The sequence below is a fragment of the Ascidiella aspersa genome, chromosome 3 (genome assembly GCF_963924565.1).
Source record: "Ascidiella aspersa chromosome 3, kaAscAspe10.2, whole genome shotgun sequence".
Lineage (NCBI taxonomy): Eukaryota > Metazoa > Chordata > Ascidiacea > Phlebobranchia > Ascidiidae > Ascidiella > Ascidiella aspersa.
The window spans coordinates 34,480,085-34,503,265 of record NC_139449.1 but is presented as its reverse complement, the minus strand read 5'-3'; the positions used below and the strand labels follow the sequence as shown (position 1 = coordinate 34,503,265).

Below are 23,181 nucleotides of genomic sequence, written 5' to 3'. Positions count from 1 at the left end.
ACCACTGTTCTAAAAGGTCGACATACCAACACTTGAGGTTCAGAAATACACAACGTTATGTGTTCAACTTTACAACAGAATAGAATTTTCTGTCTTACCTAACTTGAACGCAAACCTTTTTTAAGACGACTAAATTTACCAAAGGCCTTCCGAAAGCACTTGGTGTACCTTTTATTTGTCACGATGTCAAATTAAGACCACCCTCAAAAATCAAACATGCATTCGTAATGTTGCCATAAAGTTTCGTGTCTGCAGCTTTAATGTCCATTTTTACCATCAATATGCATTTCGTTGTGTTACGCCAAAATATTTGTCCCTGCTTTGCGCCCTGCCAAATGTTATGTTTTGTATTCGAAAGAATTAAGCTAACATTGAAGAGTAAACAGCTATTTTTTTGTAGCCAAACTATGCAACATTATGGTTGTCATTTTGACACTTGTACAAATAAAGCATGTTAAATATTCTATAGACCCTTTCCATTTATAATGCCTCGGTAGTAAAATGATGTTTGTTTATATTAGTTGCGTATTCCTATGATACGCAATGACTCAGATAATATGCAAATTATCAAAGGGTTTAAAACAGGCGAAAGAACCTAATGGTCGCCTTTTTAAACGCTATAGCAATATCTAAAGGAGCATAGTGTTTGGAGGTGCAGTAAATGGTAGTAAAAATATCAAATCCCATACAGAAGTAGGCATCATTTTGAACGTTTCGAATATCTGATTATTTATTTTCAACATAGTGAGAAGGCACTGATTCTAACGGCTGAGACAGACTGCAAAAAAGAAGAAAACAAGGTAAAACACACTATCTAAACCAGGTCTAAAGATTTGTAAGTTTACAGAAGTTTAGTTATCTCAGTCAAAGATCTTAAACAAATCCCAGGGAGGTTTTGTATCATTAATTGCAATTTAATACACTAGCGGCGTCAAATTAGGATGAAAGCAGTATAATATTTAGAAATTGGAAAATCGAACACTATTGTATGTTACAACAGTGACACCTTGCGGCAACATGGACCAGGAAAGTTGTATTCTTTCGCTTTATTTTAGAAAATGGAAATGCAAAACTTGATTTAAACTATAAAAGTGACTTGAATACGGTCTAAACTGCTAATGCAATTATTCAGTTTAATGAGAAGAAGTCAAATTTATGCGTGTTATACAATTCAGTCTGTGGAGCGGACATTAATGCAAAGAATAAACCAACAGTCGATTTAATTTAAAGATTTGAATCGTCCCTAAGCATGTTTCAGTTTTTAGCCCTTCGTGACCCATACTTTGGAAACCACTGCTTTAAACAGTCGAGGTATAGAAAGAAACGATATCGGCCTACGTTACGTGAAGTATACATTTAAAAAAGGCTCATTCAGGGTTTTGTGACGCAACAAAGGCACCGCAACAAAGGTCCATTGCAGGTAAGAAAACAAGGCGGCAACAAAGCCATATATTGGCGCGTGATGGATTAGCGTTTGACCAAACAAAACAAACCGCCTTCCGTCGGCGGTGTGAAAGTGTCTTTCAAGTTGGACGTAGAATGTCAAGGGCGGCCATAAACGGCCGCTTTCGGGTGTTGTAAACAAGCGGGCGCTGATACGGGTCGCGGCAAAACAATAAACCGGTGTTCTGGCTTAAAGCGATTAATAACGCTCAAGTTTAAGAGCAAAAGCGGCTCGTAAACGTAATTAACTTCGGTTGGTTTGTCGTTTGGGCGCAAATTTTCACTTGGGACGATTTTTAAACCTTGCCGTCATCTTTAAAAATCTCGCTGGCAAAAAAGATTGTTGGATTAGATACGTTTTCACATATCATCGTATGGTTCCAATAAGGTACATATGTACGAAGCGCAAAATTGAAACCCTTTTTTAATGTGTTACTCTACCGCAGTGATTTTTAGCCTTTATACTTTACCTATCGAACCCTTACGCCATTCTGCAAGCTTTCGTTGAACCACAAATTATCGCTCATTTTCAAAAGCAAAATCATACCACACTTTATTTTAATATATGCAGTACGTAATTCACTCTGTTTGAATGCGACTAGTGTTGTGAGATTTGTGGCCGTCAGTGTCAAATTGTTTAGGCCTACTTTGTGGTTTCTGATAGCAACTATAGTTTGCTAACTTTTTTAAAAAAACACCAAAGGCTGCAAGTTGGTATTTTAACGGGTAACACCGCAAAATTCTTCGCGATTAACTGATTTATGCATGCAACTCTGGCTATATATACACCTAAAGTAAAATTTGATTCTCAGAAACTTGCACTCTGGCGTTATGCATGAAAAATTAAAGAGTTAGACAAAAAAAGACTCCTTCTTGCATATTATTTTAGGTTAAGGTTTTATTTCTAAGTTTTGCCATAGACATAATGGCAAGTCGGCTAGTGTTTTTAAGTCAGTAAAGATAAAAGATTTAAAAAGCGAACATTCCATTTACTAATTTCTCGAGCAATTATGTTGGTTTTTGATTTAAAGATTTTGTCGTCCCATGCATTTTCCCAGCAAGCAGTTTCCCACACCAAGTATTCTCACGGCCCCATTTAAAGTTTTGTTTGCTTTCAAATCTTGTTTAGGCGTGTAAAGAAAAACCCATTGTGATGATGTAATCGCGATTGTCAATTACATGCTGTTCAATGGCGGCCGTAGAGTCTGTAGTTTTGTTGTCGGCCTGTTAAGTCTACAAACGATTAATTGCTTGTAAATCGAATTGAGATCAAAGCAGCTCATTTTAAAGCGATCATCAAAACATGAACACATTAGATTTGTTGACAAGCTAGCGTATGTTGTTATTTGTGGGATTTCTTAAAAAAAATTCAGCAGCAAAACTTCTAATATTTAGCTAGATCAAAACCGTGAAAGTTTATTTGCAAAATATATGTTTGACAATACAGTTGATATGTTGTGTTTACATAAAAAACAATATGTACCACAGGGGGGTATACGTCCATTAACAAAGGCTTCCACAAATTGTTGATTGCAAAATGTAGATAACAACTCAACATAATACTTAGTTAATTAGATTAATATAGTTGGAATTTCTAATTAATACCTGTAATTTTTCAACTATTGTCGGCAATATTCTGTCTCATTTAACATTGACTTGTACTGATTAATCGCAGATATGAATAAACAGGCAAAATTGCAGAAAATCCATGAAACAAATAAACGTTTCGCCTTCAGTGATAGAAATCTGCCTCAGATAATTATAAACCATTATTTATTACGTATAAGTTGGTCAAAAAAAAGTGTTTACAAAGTCAACTGTTCGTAGCGTCTGATGGAAAAATATAACCAGGGTTGACATGCCATCCTTATTATTTTTTTAATTTGTTGCTTGTTTTTAGGGTTTGCATCTCAGAACATGTATTAATATACATTATAAGTTCTAAGAAATATTCGTATGATTGACTAACGTATTTATTTTGCCGAACTTTACAAAGCAACAATTGTAAATACAAGACCAAATCATATTATCCTAAACTAAAGAGATTGTTTCCCAGAAAACCTGAATTTCCAGTCTTCGCTATTTTGGTTAGCAAACCTGTGGTGGATATGGGTCAACTATTCCCAAAATGAGGCACTTATCTATCGCTGTGTTTACAAGACAAGTTTATGTGAAAACATTTGGGATGTTGAGATAACAGCCTACTGTTCTATTTTCACCACGCATTGCCTAAAAAACACTTTTTTACAGTTGATAAGGTAGTTTTATTTCGTAGAAAAACAAACCAAACTTCAATAGGCATTACAAAAAGTGGACAGCGCATGCTTGTTAAGGCGTGCAATAAATTCTGCTGTTAATGTGTAGTATTCCAAGTAGCGCTGATTTTTAGTTCTTTACTGTCACCATGCGGATATATGATTTGTAAAAACATCGCACGGTGTGCGCGCGTACCTGGTATTTCTACAGTTCAAAGTTCTTTTAAGTTCTGAGCGAGTCATACGCTGTATAATCATTGCACCCGATCCGTCAGAAATCAGTGCAGTTCTAAGCAAAAAGGTCTACGACAATCAGTGCATTCAAAGGATCAAAAAGTCCGACTTTTAGACTTTGAGGTCTTGGACAATGCACTAATTTGCATTAACAAATGTGCATAAGAAGATTAAGTTTAACAATACTTGACCCAACCAAACCCAAACGCTAACCAGCGCCCTAAACCAAATAATGTGCGATAATTTAATAATTATAACGCTTCAGGCCCCAATACCTCAATTTGTGACGTGATAATCTTAAATACAATGGACAAGAAACCATCCGAGTTTGGGCTTTTTTCCCCAGCATTTAAAGAATTATTAAAATCACGCACATTATTTGGGTTAGCGTTAGGGTTTAGGTGGGTCAAGTGTTATTAATCCTATCTCATATTTTTTGTTATCTTTTCTGAACTTTTAATGAATATTTTTAATTTATCTTCGTCGGGAGTTTACCTAAAGGTCCAAATCAGTGCATTGCCAGGACCTCAAGGTCTAAAAGTCTAGACTTTTCTGTCATTGGATGCCCTGATTGTCGTAGACCTTTTTGCTTAGAAATGCACTAATTTCTAACGGATCGGGTGATCATTGTCATATTACTATCACTATTATTTGCATTCATATTTTTTCGCCTTTATTAGTATTTTAAAACATAAAAAAATCAGTAGTTTTTTTGCTGATGCTACGAATGTGTCTTGTTAGCCGGGCTGTGAAGTCGGTAAAAAAACCCTTTCGAGTCCCGAGTCCGACTCTACAGCCTGTATTTCACTCTTTTACTAAACTAAAATAAGGCGGATATAAAGCAATCCACTCATAGGTGTGCCATATAATGTATCCACTTACATTATGTGGTTGAGAAATATTTCACCGTTGCTATTCCCCTCTACATTTTAAAAATTGCTGCTATATCAGTTTCTAAATTTTGTACTGATCATACCACGTCGGATTCGGGTGGACTTACTTAAACTTACTCGAGTCCCGAGTCCGACTCCAGCTAAACAAATCGACTCCTTCGAGATCTGAAACGTTAATATTTGACAATGTGAGACGTATGTAAAAGTTGTGAGAAAACAATGGCATCGTTGCCATAGCAATCAAGCAATTATGCGGAAGTGTTTTATTTGACTAACGCTGGCCTAAAAAAGCGGAAATTTAAATAGTTCTATGGCGAAAATCTTCAACTTTGCTTTAGATTAGATAAAGTTTTATATTTTACCAACACAATTCAGTGATTTGCGGTTATAATTACTTACAAAAATATGTTTTCGGTAACAGTTATAATCCACCTACATACATGTTTAACACCTGAATTTGTTGCAAAAAATACTTCAATCCGAGTATTTAAAGTATAATACAAAATGAAAAAACTGGTAAGCATTTCAGTAACAAGCAGTTTATTTGAGGCTCACAATTGCCGGAAACAAAAAATATTTGGTTTTTAATATTCAAGACAAATATGGTAGGCCTAATGGTAATAATAACATGGCATGAATAGATTTGTTTTACGTCAGTATTGTATTATGGTTTTTGAAAAAAATTATTTCTACCCCAATGAGAACTAAACAACAAATCAGCTTGTTGAGTGGAAACAGGGGCGAATCACAAATATTGTTTAAAGGAAAAATTAGAAAGTACCTAATCATTCGCCCACAAACCTGAACACTATGAACATATAGTTAAAGGGAATTTATTGTTTTGCCTTCAAAACACAATTAGTGCTTTTGGTGATGTTGTTGGTCAATGGAAGCCAGGTTGGAAAGTTAGGCCTGTTGCACTCTTAAAAGTCACTAAAACTAAATTTTCGGTGGTGCAAATTTTCCAAATAATGCATGAATTCTAGCAGAAACTTTATTCCAACCGTGCAATTTTCAACTCTGAAATCATCTACCCACGCAATGTCCAAGGTTTTGAATCTGATAGTAGTATTAAATTTAAATTCCAGAATTTTGCATAATTTTCATGCATTACTCAAAATTGATTTAAATTACTTGGCTAGTTGTGTAGATCGCCTCTGAAGGCGCCTATAGGCTAATTGCCGGGATGGTCCTTTTTACGCTTGCACCTGTTGATGATTATATGTTGATTTGAACTACTTTTGTGTCCAGATAAATAGCCCTTCACTACTCAATAGCTTGACAACTTTCAACGCATTATTTTTTGATGATTTTGTTAAATAATCTCTGAGCTATATAAGGAAGCAATTATTATATGTTAGACAAAAGTTAAATGTTGTCCGGGTGTGCGACTAATCGTACTGCAAACAAACAGAAATGCAGAGTAACAAGGCTGCTTTTGGGAATTTCTATATCTATTGTAATGTTTAATAACGTGTCAAAATTTGTTTTCGATTCAATCAAATAAAAGCAATTATCTCGCGAAGTCTTTTAATAAATAAAAAATACTAAATACTGCTTACAAATGCCAATTTATTTGATAGTTTGCAAGCATGAAACTTTGTAATTCTAAAAGTTCTGTCATCTTTATTTGTTTGCTATTTTTAGATACCGTTTTCTTCCAAATTGAAAGTTATTGACGCAAGTGAACTTTTAACTAGCTCAAATGAAAAAGACTATGTCGGATGCGGAGGTCATGGCTCTGTTAGAATTTGCCAACATAATGAGCTTGGAGAAATTGTAACAAAATGTTTTGTAATTTCTGGCTCGAAAGAAGAAATACATCATCACATCAACAGGTAACGTTTTTATGCATTTATTTTATATAGCCTTTACTAATTTGTCTGAATTTTGAACATTGCTGCACATCACACAACCGCACAAGGCAACTTGGTAAGATACAAAGTTAATAAACATAAAAAGTATGCTTTGAGTTGGCAGATTGCAGCCCTTAAACTAATACCAACACTATACAGAATAAAATCAACAGGATGTTAGAAGAATACAATAAATTTAATTTACTCAATAATTGATGTCAATAAATAAATTAGTTAAGCGCAATGCGATCTTGGTTCATAGTCATTTTGCACATAAACTGTAAATATAGAACATATAAATAGGCAGCACAACACAAGAAATGCTATAAATATTAGGAAGAAGCTTTTTACCTTGACATCAAAGTAGTTCAAATCAACATAATAATCACTAACAGATGTGCAAGCATAAGAGCGATCGGTTAAATAGCCTATAGGCACCTCCTGGGGCTATTTACCCGGCTAACAAAGTAATTTAAATGGATTTCCAAAAAAATCATTCACATTATGCAAAACTCAGAGAATTAAATCTAATACAAACACCAACCCTAATCCAAATCAATAAATAATCACGTTTTAGTGCAAGCTGAAAGAGCACTCCGGTTAAATTGCCACTTCCTAAATGTTAATGGATGAAATGTTATAAGAAAAAACACGTTAACCTCCATTTATCTAGAAAGTACGTAAAAAAAGCTTAGTTTTTAGCAAAACTAATTACATATAACTTTGCTTGGCATGTGTGTTTAAAACAAAAACTATGGCCACCTAATGACTGAAATCATCAGATTTACATAGAGTCCTAAATAATAAATTATATACAATATTGACCAACATTATAAGCATCCAAGTTTAAATTGTTTTTAAAAAAACAGAAACAGCCTTCATGCAATTGAATCCATGAGAATATTTTTTTACATATCTACTTGATTTGTTAAATGAATTAAGAACCCAAATCTCAAATTGTTTCAGTGTAAAAAGAGAAGCTGAAGTACTGGTTCGCATAGAACACGAGAACATTGTACAAATTCATGGCTTTTCACAATGGAATGACAACCACATTGCTATTATCCTCGAGTATGTCAAATGTGGAAATTTGGATGGATTGCTGAAATCTGTTCATGAAGTACCATGGTCTTCCAGGCTATCAATTGCACAACAAACTATGTCAGCTCTTTGCTACCTTCACAACTATCCAGGTGATAGACAATATTACCATGGCGATATTAAACCAGACAATATTTTACTTGATGTGGACCTGAATGTAAAATTGGCTGATTTTGGGTCAGTAAATATTATCAAAGCCACCAACATGATGTCCACAACATTGGATATAACTCCAACCAAGCAACACACATTATACTATGCAGCTCCTGAAGTACTTAAGGGAAAACAAGCAGGAACTTTTTCGGACATGTTTAGGTAAACATGAGCAGTAAGATTTAAGAATTTAACAAACTGCAATACAATAATTTGGTATGTGAGGACATATGTTGATAGCAGACTGAAAAAGGCCGTTCATGTTAATACTACTGTGTCCTATCAGTGTAAGAAGTTTATCTAAAAATGATACACTATCTTCAATAATGGCAAAACTACTGGCATATCTTTGTCAATAATACACTGTATACCAAATTAAGTATTGCCTTGCACTAAAATACAACATACCAACAAAACAAAAGTCAACTAACCTTTTAAAAAATATTTATAATGTCATTTGTTAAACAGTGTTGGGATGGTTTTCTATGAACTGGTAACAAGAAGAAGGGTTTATGAAGGAGCAACATGTCGACCAGAAATTCTCACTAATGCTATCTTGGGAGGATTAAGACCAGAGTTGGACAAAGTTGAAGCCGTGGAAGCATCTTTGACAACTGATGGTGATAAGAAAATCGCCTCGGTTTTAATTGATTTGATGAAATCTTGCTGGAAAGAAGATCCTGCAGAAAGGCCTACTGCTCTCAATGGTATAAATAATTGCAAAACATTTATAATATCTTGCACCACTTAAATTGGTAAAACAAGGTATATATATATATATAATATCCATATACATTACAACTAAATTTACAGCACATGTTGTTTGTCTAAACCTGTTTAAAATTGGGGGTTAGCTAAAATATATAAGCAAACACTGACATATTAAATTAACACTACATACTAGAACAGGTAACATATAGATATCTTGATTTTACCATTGATGTTAGTGCTATATCTAAACAAACTTAAGTTGTACAAGCTGCTAATAAAATGGTCAAAATGTATTTTTGTTATATTGATTAAACTTAGTATACACATTAAAACAAAATGCTGAATTAATAAGCAGTGTCTGAAATCTAAAGGTATTTTAAGTAAATATATTTGCTGTCGTACAAAAAGAGATTTGTACAGATTTTACTTAACATTTACCAATATTCTCTATCATATCATTTCAAGTTAAACATCATTCCCCAGTGATTTACCCAACTGGATAAGACTATTGGATACAATTTTATCAGAAAATTCAAAATCTTAAAAAAAAACGTTTTATTGACATCTTTGACTTTATAGCCAAAAAAATGCTGGACATCTCCATTGATGAAAACCTGGTGAAAGAAGAGAATAAAATAATTGCTACCCTTCTTCTAAAGCAGAAGCAAAGACCTCCTTCATCTCAGACAAAGTTATCAAACTTTACGAGAAACTTTGTTTCAGGTATTGTGTGCTTTTAAGTTTAAAACTAATGCTGAATTTTGTTACCGATATATTGATTTTTGGTAAAAGAAATACGCACCCAACAGTCACATTACATAATTTTTTTTTACAAACAAGGAAGGTATAACGTTTTATTTATTTTATTACTTTGAGCATTATTAATATTTATTTAAATTAGATTAACATAAGTTGTGATGTTATTGGACTGCTTAGCTAAAATTCTGTTTATTTTTTGAATATAGGATTAAACTGTAAAATTAAATAGTATATTAGCGACAAGAAACCAAGTTAACTGACACTTTAGATATGCAAAATTATAACACATACTGCATATAAATTCTAAGTAAAGTCCCATAGATTTTTAAAAGCATAGTCATTTTTATAGGGTGCCTAATTTTTGCCTGACGCTAGGTATTTATACAGCACATTTACGACATCGTCATTTTCAGATTGGGCTGTGTTTTGCCTGTAAGCTAATTGCGTTTCTAAAACATGTTATATGAGCCGCGTCATAGATTCAAAATTGGCTCTATATGAAATAGTAAAATTATATCCAATTCAGTTAATTTATATAAATTTCTTCCATCCTTGCCTTGCTTGTATGGAAATAACTGATAGGCCCACTGATTTTAGTAATTCCTCCTACAAAATTACATGTACTAATGTTTAAGATAATCATTGGTCAGTTTGACTACATAGAAGGGAGCAAATGTGTATATCGTTATTCATACTTTTTGTATACATATATATATATATATATATACAAATAAAAAAACACCATAACGTTTTACATATAATATTGTCAACCTATACAATTATGTAGCATAAAATAAAATATACAACAAGTTCTTCATTTAAACATGCTTATAACCATGTTACTTATTTTATCTCCAGCAACTGATGGTTCTATTTTTTCATTTTCTCCGCTTGTGGCACAAAGTAGCATTACAATTGATGATGCCGCCTCAACTTCATCGTCACAGAAAGCAGTTATTTCTGCCCTTCAAGATGAGCCATCAACTTCAACTGCATTTCAGCAAGGTGAGGTATATCAAGTAGTACATTGATTTTTTTGGAACCTGTGCACCACAGAGTTTTAAACCAGATTTTCATTTTATAAAGCCAACAATCATATTACTTATTTTATCTCCAGCAACTGGGAGTTCTATTTTTCCATCCTCTTCAACCGATGACGTCACATCTAGTTCATCTCCTCTGCTTGTGGCACAAAGTAGCACTCCGATTGATGATGCCGCCTTAACTTCAACTACATTGCACTCATTTCTGGAAGGTGAGATATATCTATCATGGAAAAGTATTTTTATAGTTTTCAGATGGTTGATTTGAAATTCAAACTATTGCGGAAAAAAAACAAATATAGTTTCGAGTTTCATTGTGAGGTAAATATGTCTGTATTTATATTAAACCTAAGTTTTAAACATGTGAAAAAAAATGTAGCTTAAAAAATGGCGTTTGGTTCAAATATGTGGGTGAGCAATATTTTTCAACTTCACGAAATCCTTTTAATGAATATTGCTACCCTTTAAAGTGAAGAACATTACGTATGTTTCAGATTTTCTTTAATTAATAGAAATGTCGTGATTTTTAGTGCAAATATAACTTCTTGGATGGTAGAAGTTTTTTATTTTAAGCTATACAAACTTACAATTATTGTTAAATTGGTTTGCTTTAAATGTTCCCCTATTAATTAAAAAAATATTTTTATAATAATTGGAAACACTTTGTGGTAAAACAAGATTTAAAAATAAAAGGTTTTTAATTTTTTGCCAAAAAACGCGAGTTTTGATTTTTGCAGAAAATGTCAAATTAAGATGTGATTAAATTTTTAGAAATTAATTAGGTCCAAAAATATCGGAAAAAAAATATATTGTTAAATAAAGTTTTAGCCTATATCTATAAAATTGTTATTTGTTTCTTTTTTAAGTGAATGACTTGACTTAAGTCACTGTTTTTAAATGACTTGAGTTAAATTAAGACTTTCAACCAAAGTGCCTCAATTCGACTTAGCCTTTTCGACAAATGACTCAACTGGACTTAAATCTTTTTGGTCAGCCAACAGCAGATTATCGTGCAGCGCTCCAGAATAAAAATCAAGTATCTTTCATCCAGAATGAAAACTGTTTTGTAGCAATTTTTTACTATTTTGTTAATCTTTGAAAAACAGTATTGCCGTGTATTTGCTCGTGTCATTTGCCGATATAATGCGTGGGAATGTACAAGCGAGCAAGTTTTGTTTTTTGCTAAAAAATGTCATCGAGTCAAATTTTATTTAGCTTTGAATTTTTTTTATTCAATTTTTAGGATATTTAGATCCAAATTAATAAGATCACAAGATAAACTTTTATTCTTTACAGTTCAATGTTTAGAAATGTATATCATTATTATATATATATTTTTAAGGTAAATCCTTCTGTTTTTTAAAAAACAATCAGTTAATTTGGAAAAATAAATCATTTTGTCATTTTACTGAAAATCAGATGGAGATGAATCTGCTCATGACCTTGTCCAACAATATGTGACCTTGGTGCGAGAAAAAAAGTATGAAGAAGCGAATCGAGTCGCAGGTGACCTTCATCAGCTCCTCCAAGGTCAAGTGGAACGAACAGCGAAGAAATTTCGGAAACTTGGAATCAAACTGAGAGAAGAGAAGAAATCTTTGGAATCGGTTTTATTTTTGCAAATATCTTCAATTATTTCCGCAAATTACAAGAATCCGAAGAAAGCAGTTGGGGGAATTAGGTTTTGTGCTGGGGAGTTGAAGTGGACAAATGAACAGATGATTGAAAGTGACGTCACAATGACACCCATTGTGCGCGATCACGTGCTTCCACTGATGCGTGACCTGCAGCTGAAGATCGAACAGAAGCAAAACATCGGCGAAAAGTTTTGAGTTTTAAATTTGGCTTGGTGTTTGCATTACATCGAATGGAGCGAAAGTTTAATCGACGATCTGGAAAGTCGGAAGCGAAGTTTGAAAAAAGCAATTTCTTCACTCGAAAAAACTTTCGGCCTCGAAGCTTCCAAGCATCGGGTTTACGCAATCTGTTTAAACAACCTCGGTCGAGTGTGTGAGAAAACCTCGCGGTTCACTGATGCACTGAAATATTACGAGCGAGCTCTGGAAGCAAAAAAGAAAGTCGAGGATTTTTCAAGCGAAGAAAAAAAGAAGAAATCGATTGAAAAAGCTGAAAACAATTTGAGAAAAAGCAAATCAAAAGCAGAAACTAAAAAGTGTAAAATTATGTAAAGAATTGATTAATTTCTTACTTAACTTATGTTACTTCATTTTATTTGTTTGTAGTTGATTTAAAATTATATTATTAAAAATCAAAGTTGTATAAATCAAAGATTTAGAATAACTTTATTAAATGTAAAACTTGAAATTTGATTGATTTCTTTAAACAGGAACAATTTAGGGTTAAATTGAATTTCTGCAAACTCTGTAAGTAGAATAAATTAAGTTTAGAGAGCGCTCGTCTAGAATCCAACCACTTTTTTTTACAGTAAAAAAAAATTTTGTGGAAGTGAAATTGTCATAAATAAATAAATATAATAATAATACTGGACCCATAACACAAATAATATTAGTAAGATAAAATAATGTTAGTAATATTAATACAAACCACCGGACGAAAATGTACGATTCTAGACAAGAGCAAAAAAATAAACAAACTATATTTTCCATTGTTTCGAAAAAAAATTCAATGAGTTTCAAAACCACAAATTTTTCACCCGATCCGACTCGTTTGGGTCGCTTCAAGCCGTCTTATAATTTCACTTCTGCGGCCTTAAAGCAGTCCCGTGGATGTCCACTGACCCACTGGTGGGTAAACTTGCCTGCTTTATGCCAACAGCTTATTCCACTCGGTTCATAGCACTCACGAATCTTCGTGAATGTGATTTACTGGCAAGCGGCTATAGAGAAACGCAATATTTTGCTTTTTTATTACACAAAGGTAACGATTTCACCCGAGAATGATGCAAAGATGAACTACTTAAGTAATAAAGAATAAAAACAGCAAAAATATATTTAGTTTATGAATAACTAGGAAATACGAAAATGTAAAATTTTTAATATTTTTTTAAAACTTATACTCTCGTATAAGGGGACTCTCCATTTGTAGCGACCGTAAAGCTAAAAAACTTCAATTCAGCTTAAAAAGTTGTCTTTCTGTCAGCACGGTTTTAAAAATTATGAATAAAGGCAAAAAGTAATTACCTGATTCCTGATCAGTTAACATTTCCTGTCAGCTATGTTTTAGTCATGATAAAGTGTATTATATTCGGCCCTGAGGGTGTCATGTAGCCTGCAGAGCCACTGCCTGTAAGTAGCTTTCCCTGTTATTGCATTGCAGCAATAATATATTGTTGAAAATGTTAGGCGCAATCTAACCTATACAAGATGGTTGCTTACTAGTCTTTACTACCGTTTTGGGCAGCCTAATGTATAGTAAAGGGCTTTGTTACTCAAATAACGCTATACCTGCAGAACGAGTCTGTGACCTGACTACCGCCAACGTTCGGTCACATTTTTATTAGTATTTAACTGTTTTCACTAGTCTGGACCTATCACTTATCAAGAAACACAGCCGTTTAAACAATCATTTTTTGTGGCTTGTCTAGTTGCCCAGGTCTAAACATGTGGCGAGCCAACATATTTGTAATTATAACTTGTGCGCTGTGCGTAAATAGACCAAATCTTAGTTTAAAACTGTCCTGGCATATTTCGTTTTCCCCCGAGCCAAAGTCAGCAACTGACTAGCTTACCCGCCATCGCCCTTGTCCCGTATGGAAAATATGACAGATTTTGATGAAATCTTGCGATTGCACTGCCAGAAAATTTGGGGTGACCTGATGCAACTAAGGTCAAAACTGCACCCGCCAATATAATTTGTTGAAAAACTGCTATTATATTCATTTTCAAGGGTTGAAGGTCTAGTCCAGTGTTTCTTAACCTTTTGACTTGGTGGCACACCTAAAGATGTATGAAAACGTGGCGGCGCACCTTGTGAGCGAAGCGAGCGAGAATTTTTTTAGGTGTACCCGGTATTTCTCTTACTGCAATTTTTCAAATATTGTTTAATAGTTGCATATCTTTAAAGGGACTCCAGTGTTTAAGACTGAAGACGTTATTTTGTCCATTTAAGTCTTATTCCGATTAATTTTGGACTTATTTTGACATGTTTAGGTCTTATCTAGACTATTTTAGATCTTATTCTGTCGTGGTTAGTACTGCGAATATTTATTTTTTCGGTGGTCTTAATAGGCCAACTATGGAAGCCTGTTATAGATTAATTATATGATTTAGATATTGCTGCTTTGTAGGCTTATTGAGTTTTCCACTTGAAAGCCTTGTGAAATCAATGAGCTAAGTTAATTGGAAAGTAAAAAATATGTTTTATATAATAGGACCTACATTATTTTTTCCTTTTGCTCGCGGCGCACCTGGCAGCCTTCCATGGCGCACCAGTGCGCCGGGCGCACCGGTTGAGAAACGCTGGTCTAGTCTGTTAAAAATAATTGTGGGTGCACTTGTCATACTTTCCATGATGGACTCTTGTGCTATAATATAGTTTAACACAGCTACTGGAAATACACCCAACCATACACAACAATCATATTGCAATACTTGCGAGACATGTTCTTGCTGCACTGTGAACTGTATTTATTAAAAGCAGAGCTATGCTGAATTTTTTGAATTTACATATTTTCAAGAACCTGACTATCGCTACACTGACAATATGCACTTTAAAACACTGAGGCAGTTTCTTCAGTTTTGATCTTTTTTGTGTTGGCTCATGGACTGCCTCCTTAAACGACTCTTGATAACTTTCACATTCACTGTAATGTGTTTTAAAAAATGGTGTGCTTAGGAGTATTTTTTTACTTTTGCTCATTGTAGCATCATAGTGCCACCGTGCTATACATCCCCCAAAATCTATATATACTGCATTAAACTGTTTATGCCCCAAATGCTGTGCATACTATCGTATGTTGAGCTGTGTGACTTATAAATGCTACCAAGTAAATTTTTATTAAATGAAACTATAAACTTTTTGCACTAAACGTCTAATTATTAGTATTAAGTGTTTTATGACAAAAACTCTGTGATATAATTCGCTTCATGTACTGGGCCTTTAAAAGCTCTTGAAAGAGCATTTTGGGCAGCAACAAAAAAGTTTGTAGGCCACTGCTTAAAGAACATTGTACCCAAGTTGGAAAGTTTGCCTTATCTTATGCAGTTGCACTTTGTGCATTTTATGGAAATTTACTGTGGAATCAGATTAACTCCACAATCACAATATAAAACCCCTAGTACAGTTTTCAGTTGAACTTTATCTAAACTAGACAAATTGCATTTGTAAGGTTATTACAGCCTATTCTGTTCTCCAGGACAGGTGCACACCCAAATAAGTAAATTATAGAAAAAGATTTAGTTGTGGTTGGATTCAGAACTTTAATAAACATTAAACCAGGGGTGTCCAACTCAAACATGCCGGTGTGCCAATTTTTATCTTATAATTTCTTCCCGTGCCAAAGTATCGTAACCGAACCAATTCTTTTTAATCATAAAAGCGTTTTTTTACCAATAATCAGAACGTTTATTTCCCTACATCAAAGTGTCTCTCGGTGAGCTGACTTTTGTTTCTTTACACCAAGCTATATAATATTGTGTGAATGCTAGCCTCCACACAGTATAATGTTACTATATCAAAAGTAATTGTTGGTTGTCGTGATTGCCGCGATTGTTTTATATTGTGAACAAACAATGGCAATTGGTTGTATAACAAACTTAATATTTTCTGAAAATTGGCTCTATAACAAATTGAGCTTTTTTGTCAATTGGCTAAATAACAATTTTAGTGTTTTTTGGGCAGGGCATTTTTTATTAGGTCACGTGCCACATTTGGCCTGAGTGCCGCTTGCTGGACACCCCTGCATTAAACCTTGGCCCAACTGAAAATTTGATGCCACTCACCTGAGGTCTTGACCAAATGTGCCATGAAATGCTGACTGAAAACAACACATTTAACGGTTACTAATACTATTTTACCTTGCCAATCCTGTCTTCGACATGTAACTTGGTGTCATTACAATTTTATTTTAATCACATGTGATAACTATGCGGTGCAAAGCAATTTAGTAGAGTCAGAGCTTTATTATTCACGATATACTTTAAAAAAGGCAATACAGCAATCAACCGCAAAACTATTTGCTAACATTTATATTAATATCATGAAATTAAAACAAATATTCAACATTATAAACAACTGACATTTCAAAAAGTTGTATAAATTGTAGTCCATAACTACCAACAAAAAATATCATAACAGAAACACCTGGTTGTTGCCCAAACTTAATTTTTTGTTTATTTAATGAGTGCGGTGCAGCACAATGAGCTCTTTACAAAGGGGGGGAACTGTTGTATTGTATTTAAGTTTTGCTACAACTGATCTGGTTAATCAGCTGAATATGATGCTGAAAAGAACATGTTACTATTTGCCATTAATATCTTATTATCACTGGGTAAATACACTGTAAAGTAACCTTTGTTAACCTCGAGTAACCCCACGCAAATATTATTATTAGGCGAAGGTTAACAGCAAATAATTAGAAAAACGCTGGTGTTGCAGTACATGGCTACCTTTATAGCAAGTACAGTAATTGTTTCGCCACTGCTACATACCTTTATTCAAACTTGCCACTTGCGTATGTACAATTAGGAGCAACTCTTTGCACTCCAAGCTCAACCTATACTTCAAGCTAAAAACTATATTGGTTCCAACCATCAAATACAGCAAAATTAGATACAATATAAGCTTAAAGATTCTCTCTATTGAATATCCCTATGTTTAACCCACTCTTCAGCTAAGCATAATGGGTGCAACAAATTCAGTCTGCAATTTCATTAATATTTTAAATTGCGTATGTACAATTGAGGCAATTCTTTGCTGTAAAACTTGAACTATATTGGTTTCAACAATCCAAAACAGCGAAATTAGATACAATATAAATTTGGATTTGAATCTTAAGATCCTTTATTAAATATTGAATTTCCCTTTGTTTAACCAACTGTTCAGATAATCGTAATAGGTGCAACAAATGTCCATCAGCAATTTCATTAATATTTTAAATATACTAAAATTAAACAAATTATTATAAGAATGATTAGTATTTGATTACATTCCATGGGATTTAATACATTTTTTGGTATTAGTTATATGTAGGGCGATTACTTTTTGATAAACCGTCCAATACAAATCAGTTATTTTTTCGGGTTTACAAATCTCTTTAATGCATAGGTGATATTTTAGTTATATCTAAATAACAAACAGCTATGAAAATGCCTCAGAAAAACAAGACGCTGGTTATTTTAGAAAAATGTTGTTGGAAATATCTCTTATTGCAAGACAGATTATTGCAAGACACTAATTTTTTGTACTGACAATATTTGAGACTACTAAATTATTTTCCCTGGATTTTTACACATTATCAGCAAAGATGTACAGTGTACTTTATACTTATTTCTTATCGATAGATAACTTTAAGTATTTCAACCAGCACTTCTGCTAAACTATGTATTGTCCTTCAAACTTCATGAGCATTTTGAGGCATTTTGCTAATAAAGTGTATCTGTACTGGTACAACATTCTCGATTACTAGATAATATAGGTATTTTGGAGTTCTAACAACCTGTTTATATTTGTGTCATTAATTGGAAAATACCAATCAAATTTTAACTACACTTCTGTTTTAATTTATACATATTTTTAATAAACAAACCCTATTAGAATGTTGACTAAAAAAACAACATGACTAGGCATTTGTTTAAAGAATTGCTTTGCCTGTATTAAAATTGGGGTTTGAAGGCATAGATAGATTTAAACAAACAAATCAGCTTCCAGACATTTTGTTAGATAACAGGAATCCTAGTTCCTTTTTTTAGCTTTAGGAAAAATTAGTTACAAATTGGTTACTTGCTTAAATCCTATAGATGACATGTGGAACAGTTTAACATTAGTTTTTTAATCAGGATTGTTTTTCTTTAATTTGTTTTTTAGATTTCAGCAATAGTCTATCAAAATGTAAAGTTGCTTTTCTCTGAAAAGAATGATACCAAATGATGAACATGCTATACTACATGTTATAAAAAAACAGATGAGATGAATATTGAGGATACATCATTGTAAAAGAATTGATTGATCAATATAAACAGGTATTTTAAAATTAAAATGACAAATTTCATATTTCATAAAACAGGGAATTTCAGTTTTGACTAAAATAAAGCAAATGGTATTTTCAAACTACCTATTCTGTTTATAAATTTACATATACATTCAATGGGTATCTTACAGTCGTACAGTTTGTTGTAACTTAGTAACGGTAAGAGGGATTTTGCTACGACTAGCACTTGAACTATTTATTTTACAGTTTTAGTCAGATATTGAAACCTTTGCACACTATATACTTTGATATTTACTGTCAGATAATAACAACTTATGTATATATATACACAGAGCTGCTTTCCAAAGTCAACTACATAAAGACAACAGCTTTTAAGTTAAACACAACAGGATTTTCAACAGACTAATGTTGCTTGATTAAAGATTTACTCAAACGTTCCAAGAATGCTACATAGTTCTCTATGGGCTTTGATTTTGTTTAAAGCCAACTACAACCTCTAGTTTGTGTTCCAAACTCATTGGCCAATTTGTTAAAAAAACTAATTTGTTTAAAACCGCCATAATTTGTCACTCCTATTACAAGTGCAAGTATGTTTAGTTATGCGTTTATTTTTATACATTGTTTTTCATTTTTGCTACATGACGTTAATTAATTAAAATTTCCAATAGTGCATGATGTTTTTAAGGGGTTAAATAGCAATTGTACGAATTCGTTAACGGTTTGTTAAGTTGAACAAAGGTTAACCACCACTTATTTACCCCGATATCCCTATTCCAAACGACACTTTAACCTAACCCTTAGTTTGATAAACAAACAGACCAGTGCCCAATCGTCCCATTGCACTCTAAGCTAAATATTTTGATGTTTTGATTTCAATGTAAGGGTATTCCGGTTGGCCACGGTCTACTCCGTCGTAGGATTACATTTGGGTTTCATAAAAACGTTATTTTATTGCTATTTTGCGCTAATGGTGCTTATTCTTGTTACGCTTTTCTATTACGCTGTGTAATAATAAGCTCATCTGTCATTGGTATATGTTTTTCTACTTAGATTTGTGACTCTTACTCACTAATTGGCTCACACTTTTGTTAAGAATTGCAACTTTCTTTTCGTCAATTTAGAACAAACTACTATGCCATCTAAAAAGTATCTGTTTTGTGTTGCTTTTGGGTAATATTGTTTATTTTTTTCCGTATTTGTCTGTGTTTTTAACGTTTTACTCTGAAATGGTAAGAAACAGTAATCAATGTAGGGCGGCCTTCTTTTTAACATTGTTTTGAATATGCTTCTGTGCAAAAAAACAAATACTTTTGACCGTAGTCACTAACTTGATCGATTAAAATTGTCATAAATCGTCATCTCCTGCGTAGTATAACTTGCCAAGAGTAAAATTTGATTGTGCCTAATAATATGAAATAAACAAAACAGTTGTTAATAAAATACGATTTTAATGCTGTTAACAAGTTATTTAGAAATGTAGTGCTAGTTAAATCAAGAAAACTATTACGTGGTAAATAACGTGTTATTACAAAAAAACTAAAATTGAAGTGCACTTTATCATAGAAATACATTGTTGAGGAAAAAACAGCTCCATGTTGTGTAGTGTAGTGATCTAGTGACCTTGTGGGCAACAATTAAGTTGTGCGAGCCAAGTTTAAAAACGACTTCGATAACTTATTGTCATCTAATTCACTTTTAATAAAAGCAAAGAATTCAGTGTAAAGCAGGTTTAGTCACGTTCTTTTAAAATATAGTGTTAAAAATTTAACATATCACATATTTTTTCCGCTTTTGTTTAACGTACACGATGGAAAAATTTCATCACTCTACATCTACGCCTATTAATTTGGATATTTGCACTGGTGTTTTACCAATTTTTATTAAGAATGGTTTAATCTTGTTTTGAAACAAATCCGGTCAGCTGGGTTGTGGTGTTTCAGTGCAGACGACGTTTAATTCGCCTTTGCAAATTGTACAAACGACCTTGTTATTGTGATGGATTCTATCGCCACCTTGCGGATTACATAATTCTGCGATTTCGTCAACTTATATAAAATATTTTAGTGGAATTTTATGCCCTAAGCTCCAACAGATATAATTAGGACAGATGTACAACGTCCTAAAATATCGAAGTTTTTATCGATTAGGCCTAAATTTTACCTCAAAAATATTCTAAGGTTCCGTTTTATAACAAAAAATATTGTAAGGTTTTATAACAACAGGAGCCTAAAATGTATAGCTCTGCTGGTCCCGATCGTGGAGCTAATAAGTCAAACTCAAAATTGCTATCTCGATTATGAAGCAAACTCGAAATATATTTTTCTATTGCAACGTTGATAAGCCGATATCAAAACTGATATTTCGATAAGTGTCGATCTTTAAATATTCATCTCGTTTGTGAAGTAAATGAGTCAAACACGAAATCTGTATTTCGATCGCGGAGTTAATAAGTCGATATCAAAACTTATATTTCGATCAGTGTCGATCTTGAAACAAACGTCTCGTATGTGAAGTAAATGAGTCAAACACGAAATCTGTATTTCTATCGCGGAGCTAATAGGTCGATATCAAAACTTATATTTCGATCAGTGACGATCTTGAAACATTCGTCTCGTTTGTGAAGTAAATAAGTCAAACTCGAAATCTATATTTCGATCGCGGAGTAAATAATAATTCGACATCAAAACTTATATTTCGATCAGTGTCGATCTTGAAATATTCATCTCGTTTGTGGAGTTAATAAGTCGATATCAAAACTTATATTTCGATCAGTGACGATCTTATAACATTCGTCTCGTTTGTGAAGTAAATAAGTCAAACTCGAAATCTATATTTCGATCGCGGAGTAAATAATAATTCGACATCAAAACTTATATTTCGATCAGTGTCGATCTTGAAATATTCATCTTGTTTGTGGAGTTAATAAGTCGACATCAAAACTTATATTTCGATCAGTGTCGATCTTGAAATACTCATCTCGCTTGTGAAGTAAATGATTTAAACTCGAAATCTGTATTTCGATTATGAAGTTAAAGTTGGTGGATATCAAAACTTATTTTCTGATCAGTGTCGATCTTAAAATGTTCACCTTGTTTCGGAAGTAAATGATTTAAACTCGGAATCTATATTTTGATCATAAAAATAATGCATCGATTTTCAAATAGGTTAATAATAATTAAGTGTTTATCTCGGTCTCAAAATGTTTGTATCTCTTGTGAAAGTTCATCTCAATCATTTTTCTCACTGTTGTACCACTAAGATTATCTTATTTAAAAAAAATGTCGAGATAACCCAAGTAATACAGTAGAGCTATGCATTTTAGGCTCCTGTTGTTATAAAACCTTACAATATTTACTGAGGTAAAATTTAGGCCTAATCGATAAAAATTTTGATATTTTAGCACGTTGTACATCTGTCTTAATTATATCTGTCGAGGCTTAGGCATAAAATTCGATTTAAACATTTTATATAAATTGACAAAATCACAGAATTATGTAATCCGCAAGGTAGCGATAGAATTCACCGCAATAACAAGGTCGTTTGTACAATTTGCGAGGGCGTATTAAACGTCGTCTGCACTGAAACACTACAACACAGCTGACCAAGCATACGACGGATTTATTTTAAAGCAAGATTAAACCATTCTTAATAAAAATTAGTAAAACACCAACACAAATATGTAATTAATAGGCATAGATTCAGATAGATAAAATTTTTCCGTCGTGCACGTTACAAAAAAGCGGAAAAAAACATGTGATTTGTTACATTTTTACCTTCTATTTCAAAATAACGTAACTAAACCTGCTTTACACTAAATTCTTTGCTTTTCTTAAAAGTATATTAGATAACAATAAGTTATCCAAGTCGTTTTTAAACTTGGCTCGCAAAACTTAATTGTTGCCCGCAAGGTCACTTGATTACTACATTACACAACAGCTGTTTTTTCCTCAACATTGTATTCCTATGATAAAATGCACTCAAGTTTTAGTTTTTAAAGACTTGACATTTTAGCGTTTTAGTCAAAAATACCAGACTTTTTTATTTAAAAACATTCTTGAAATATTTTTTTGTAATACCACGTTATTTGCCACGTAATGGTTTTCTTGATTTGACTGGGACTACATTTCTAAATGACTTGTTAACAGCATTAAAATCGCCTTTCATTAACAACTGTTTTGTTTATTTCATATTATTAAGCACAATCAAATTTTACTCTTGGCACGTTATACGACAAGAGATGACGATTTATGACAATATTAATCGATCAAGTTAGTGAATAACTTGAAAAGTATTTGTTTTTTTACACGGAAGCATATTCAAAATGACGTTTAAAACGAAGGCCGCCCCAAATTGATAACCGTTTCAGAGTAGAACGTTACAAAACAGATTAATACGGAAAAAAATAAACAATATCACCCAAAAGCAACACAAAACAGATACTTTTTACATGGCATAGTAGTTTGTTCTAAATTGTCAATGAGAAAGTTGCAATTCTTAACAAAATTGTGAGCCAATTAGTGAGTAAGAGACACAAATCGAAGAAGAAATACATATGACAGTTAAGCTTATTCCACAGCGTAATAGAAAAGCAAGAACAAGCACCAT

General features: G+C 33.0%; 1 protein-coding gene across 1 annotated transcript; it reads left to right on the top strand.

Moving 5' to 3' along the window:
• Positions 1–5,329: 5,329 nt before the first annotated feature.
• On the top strand, positions 5,330–10,436 carry LOC146162660 (receptor-interacting serine/threonine-protein kinase 1-like). Its single transcript, XM_083385267.1, has 6 exons — positions 5,330–5,341; positions 6,473–6,663; positions 7,648–8,097; positions 8,404–8,642; positions 9,226–9,369; positions 10,264–10,436. Exons 1-6 carry the CDS (start codon positions 5,330–5,332, stop codon positions 10,434–10,436), a joined length of 1,209 nt encoding a protein of 402 aa, XP_083241393.1.
• Positions 10,437–23,181: the final 12,745 nt, after the last annotated feature.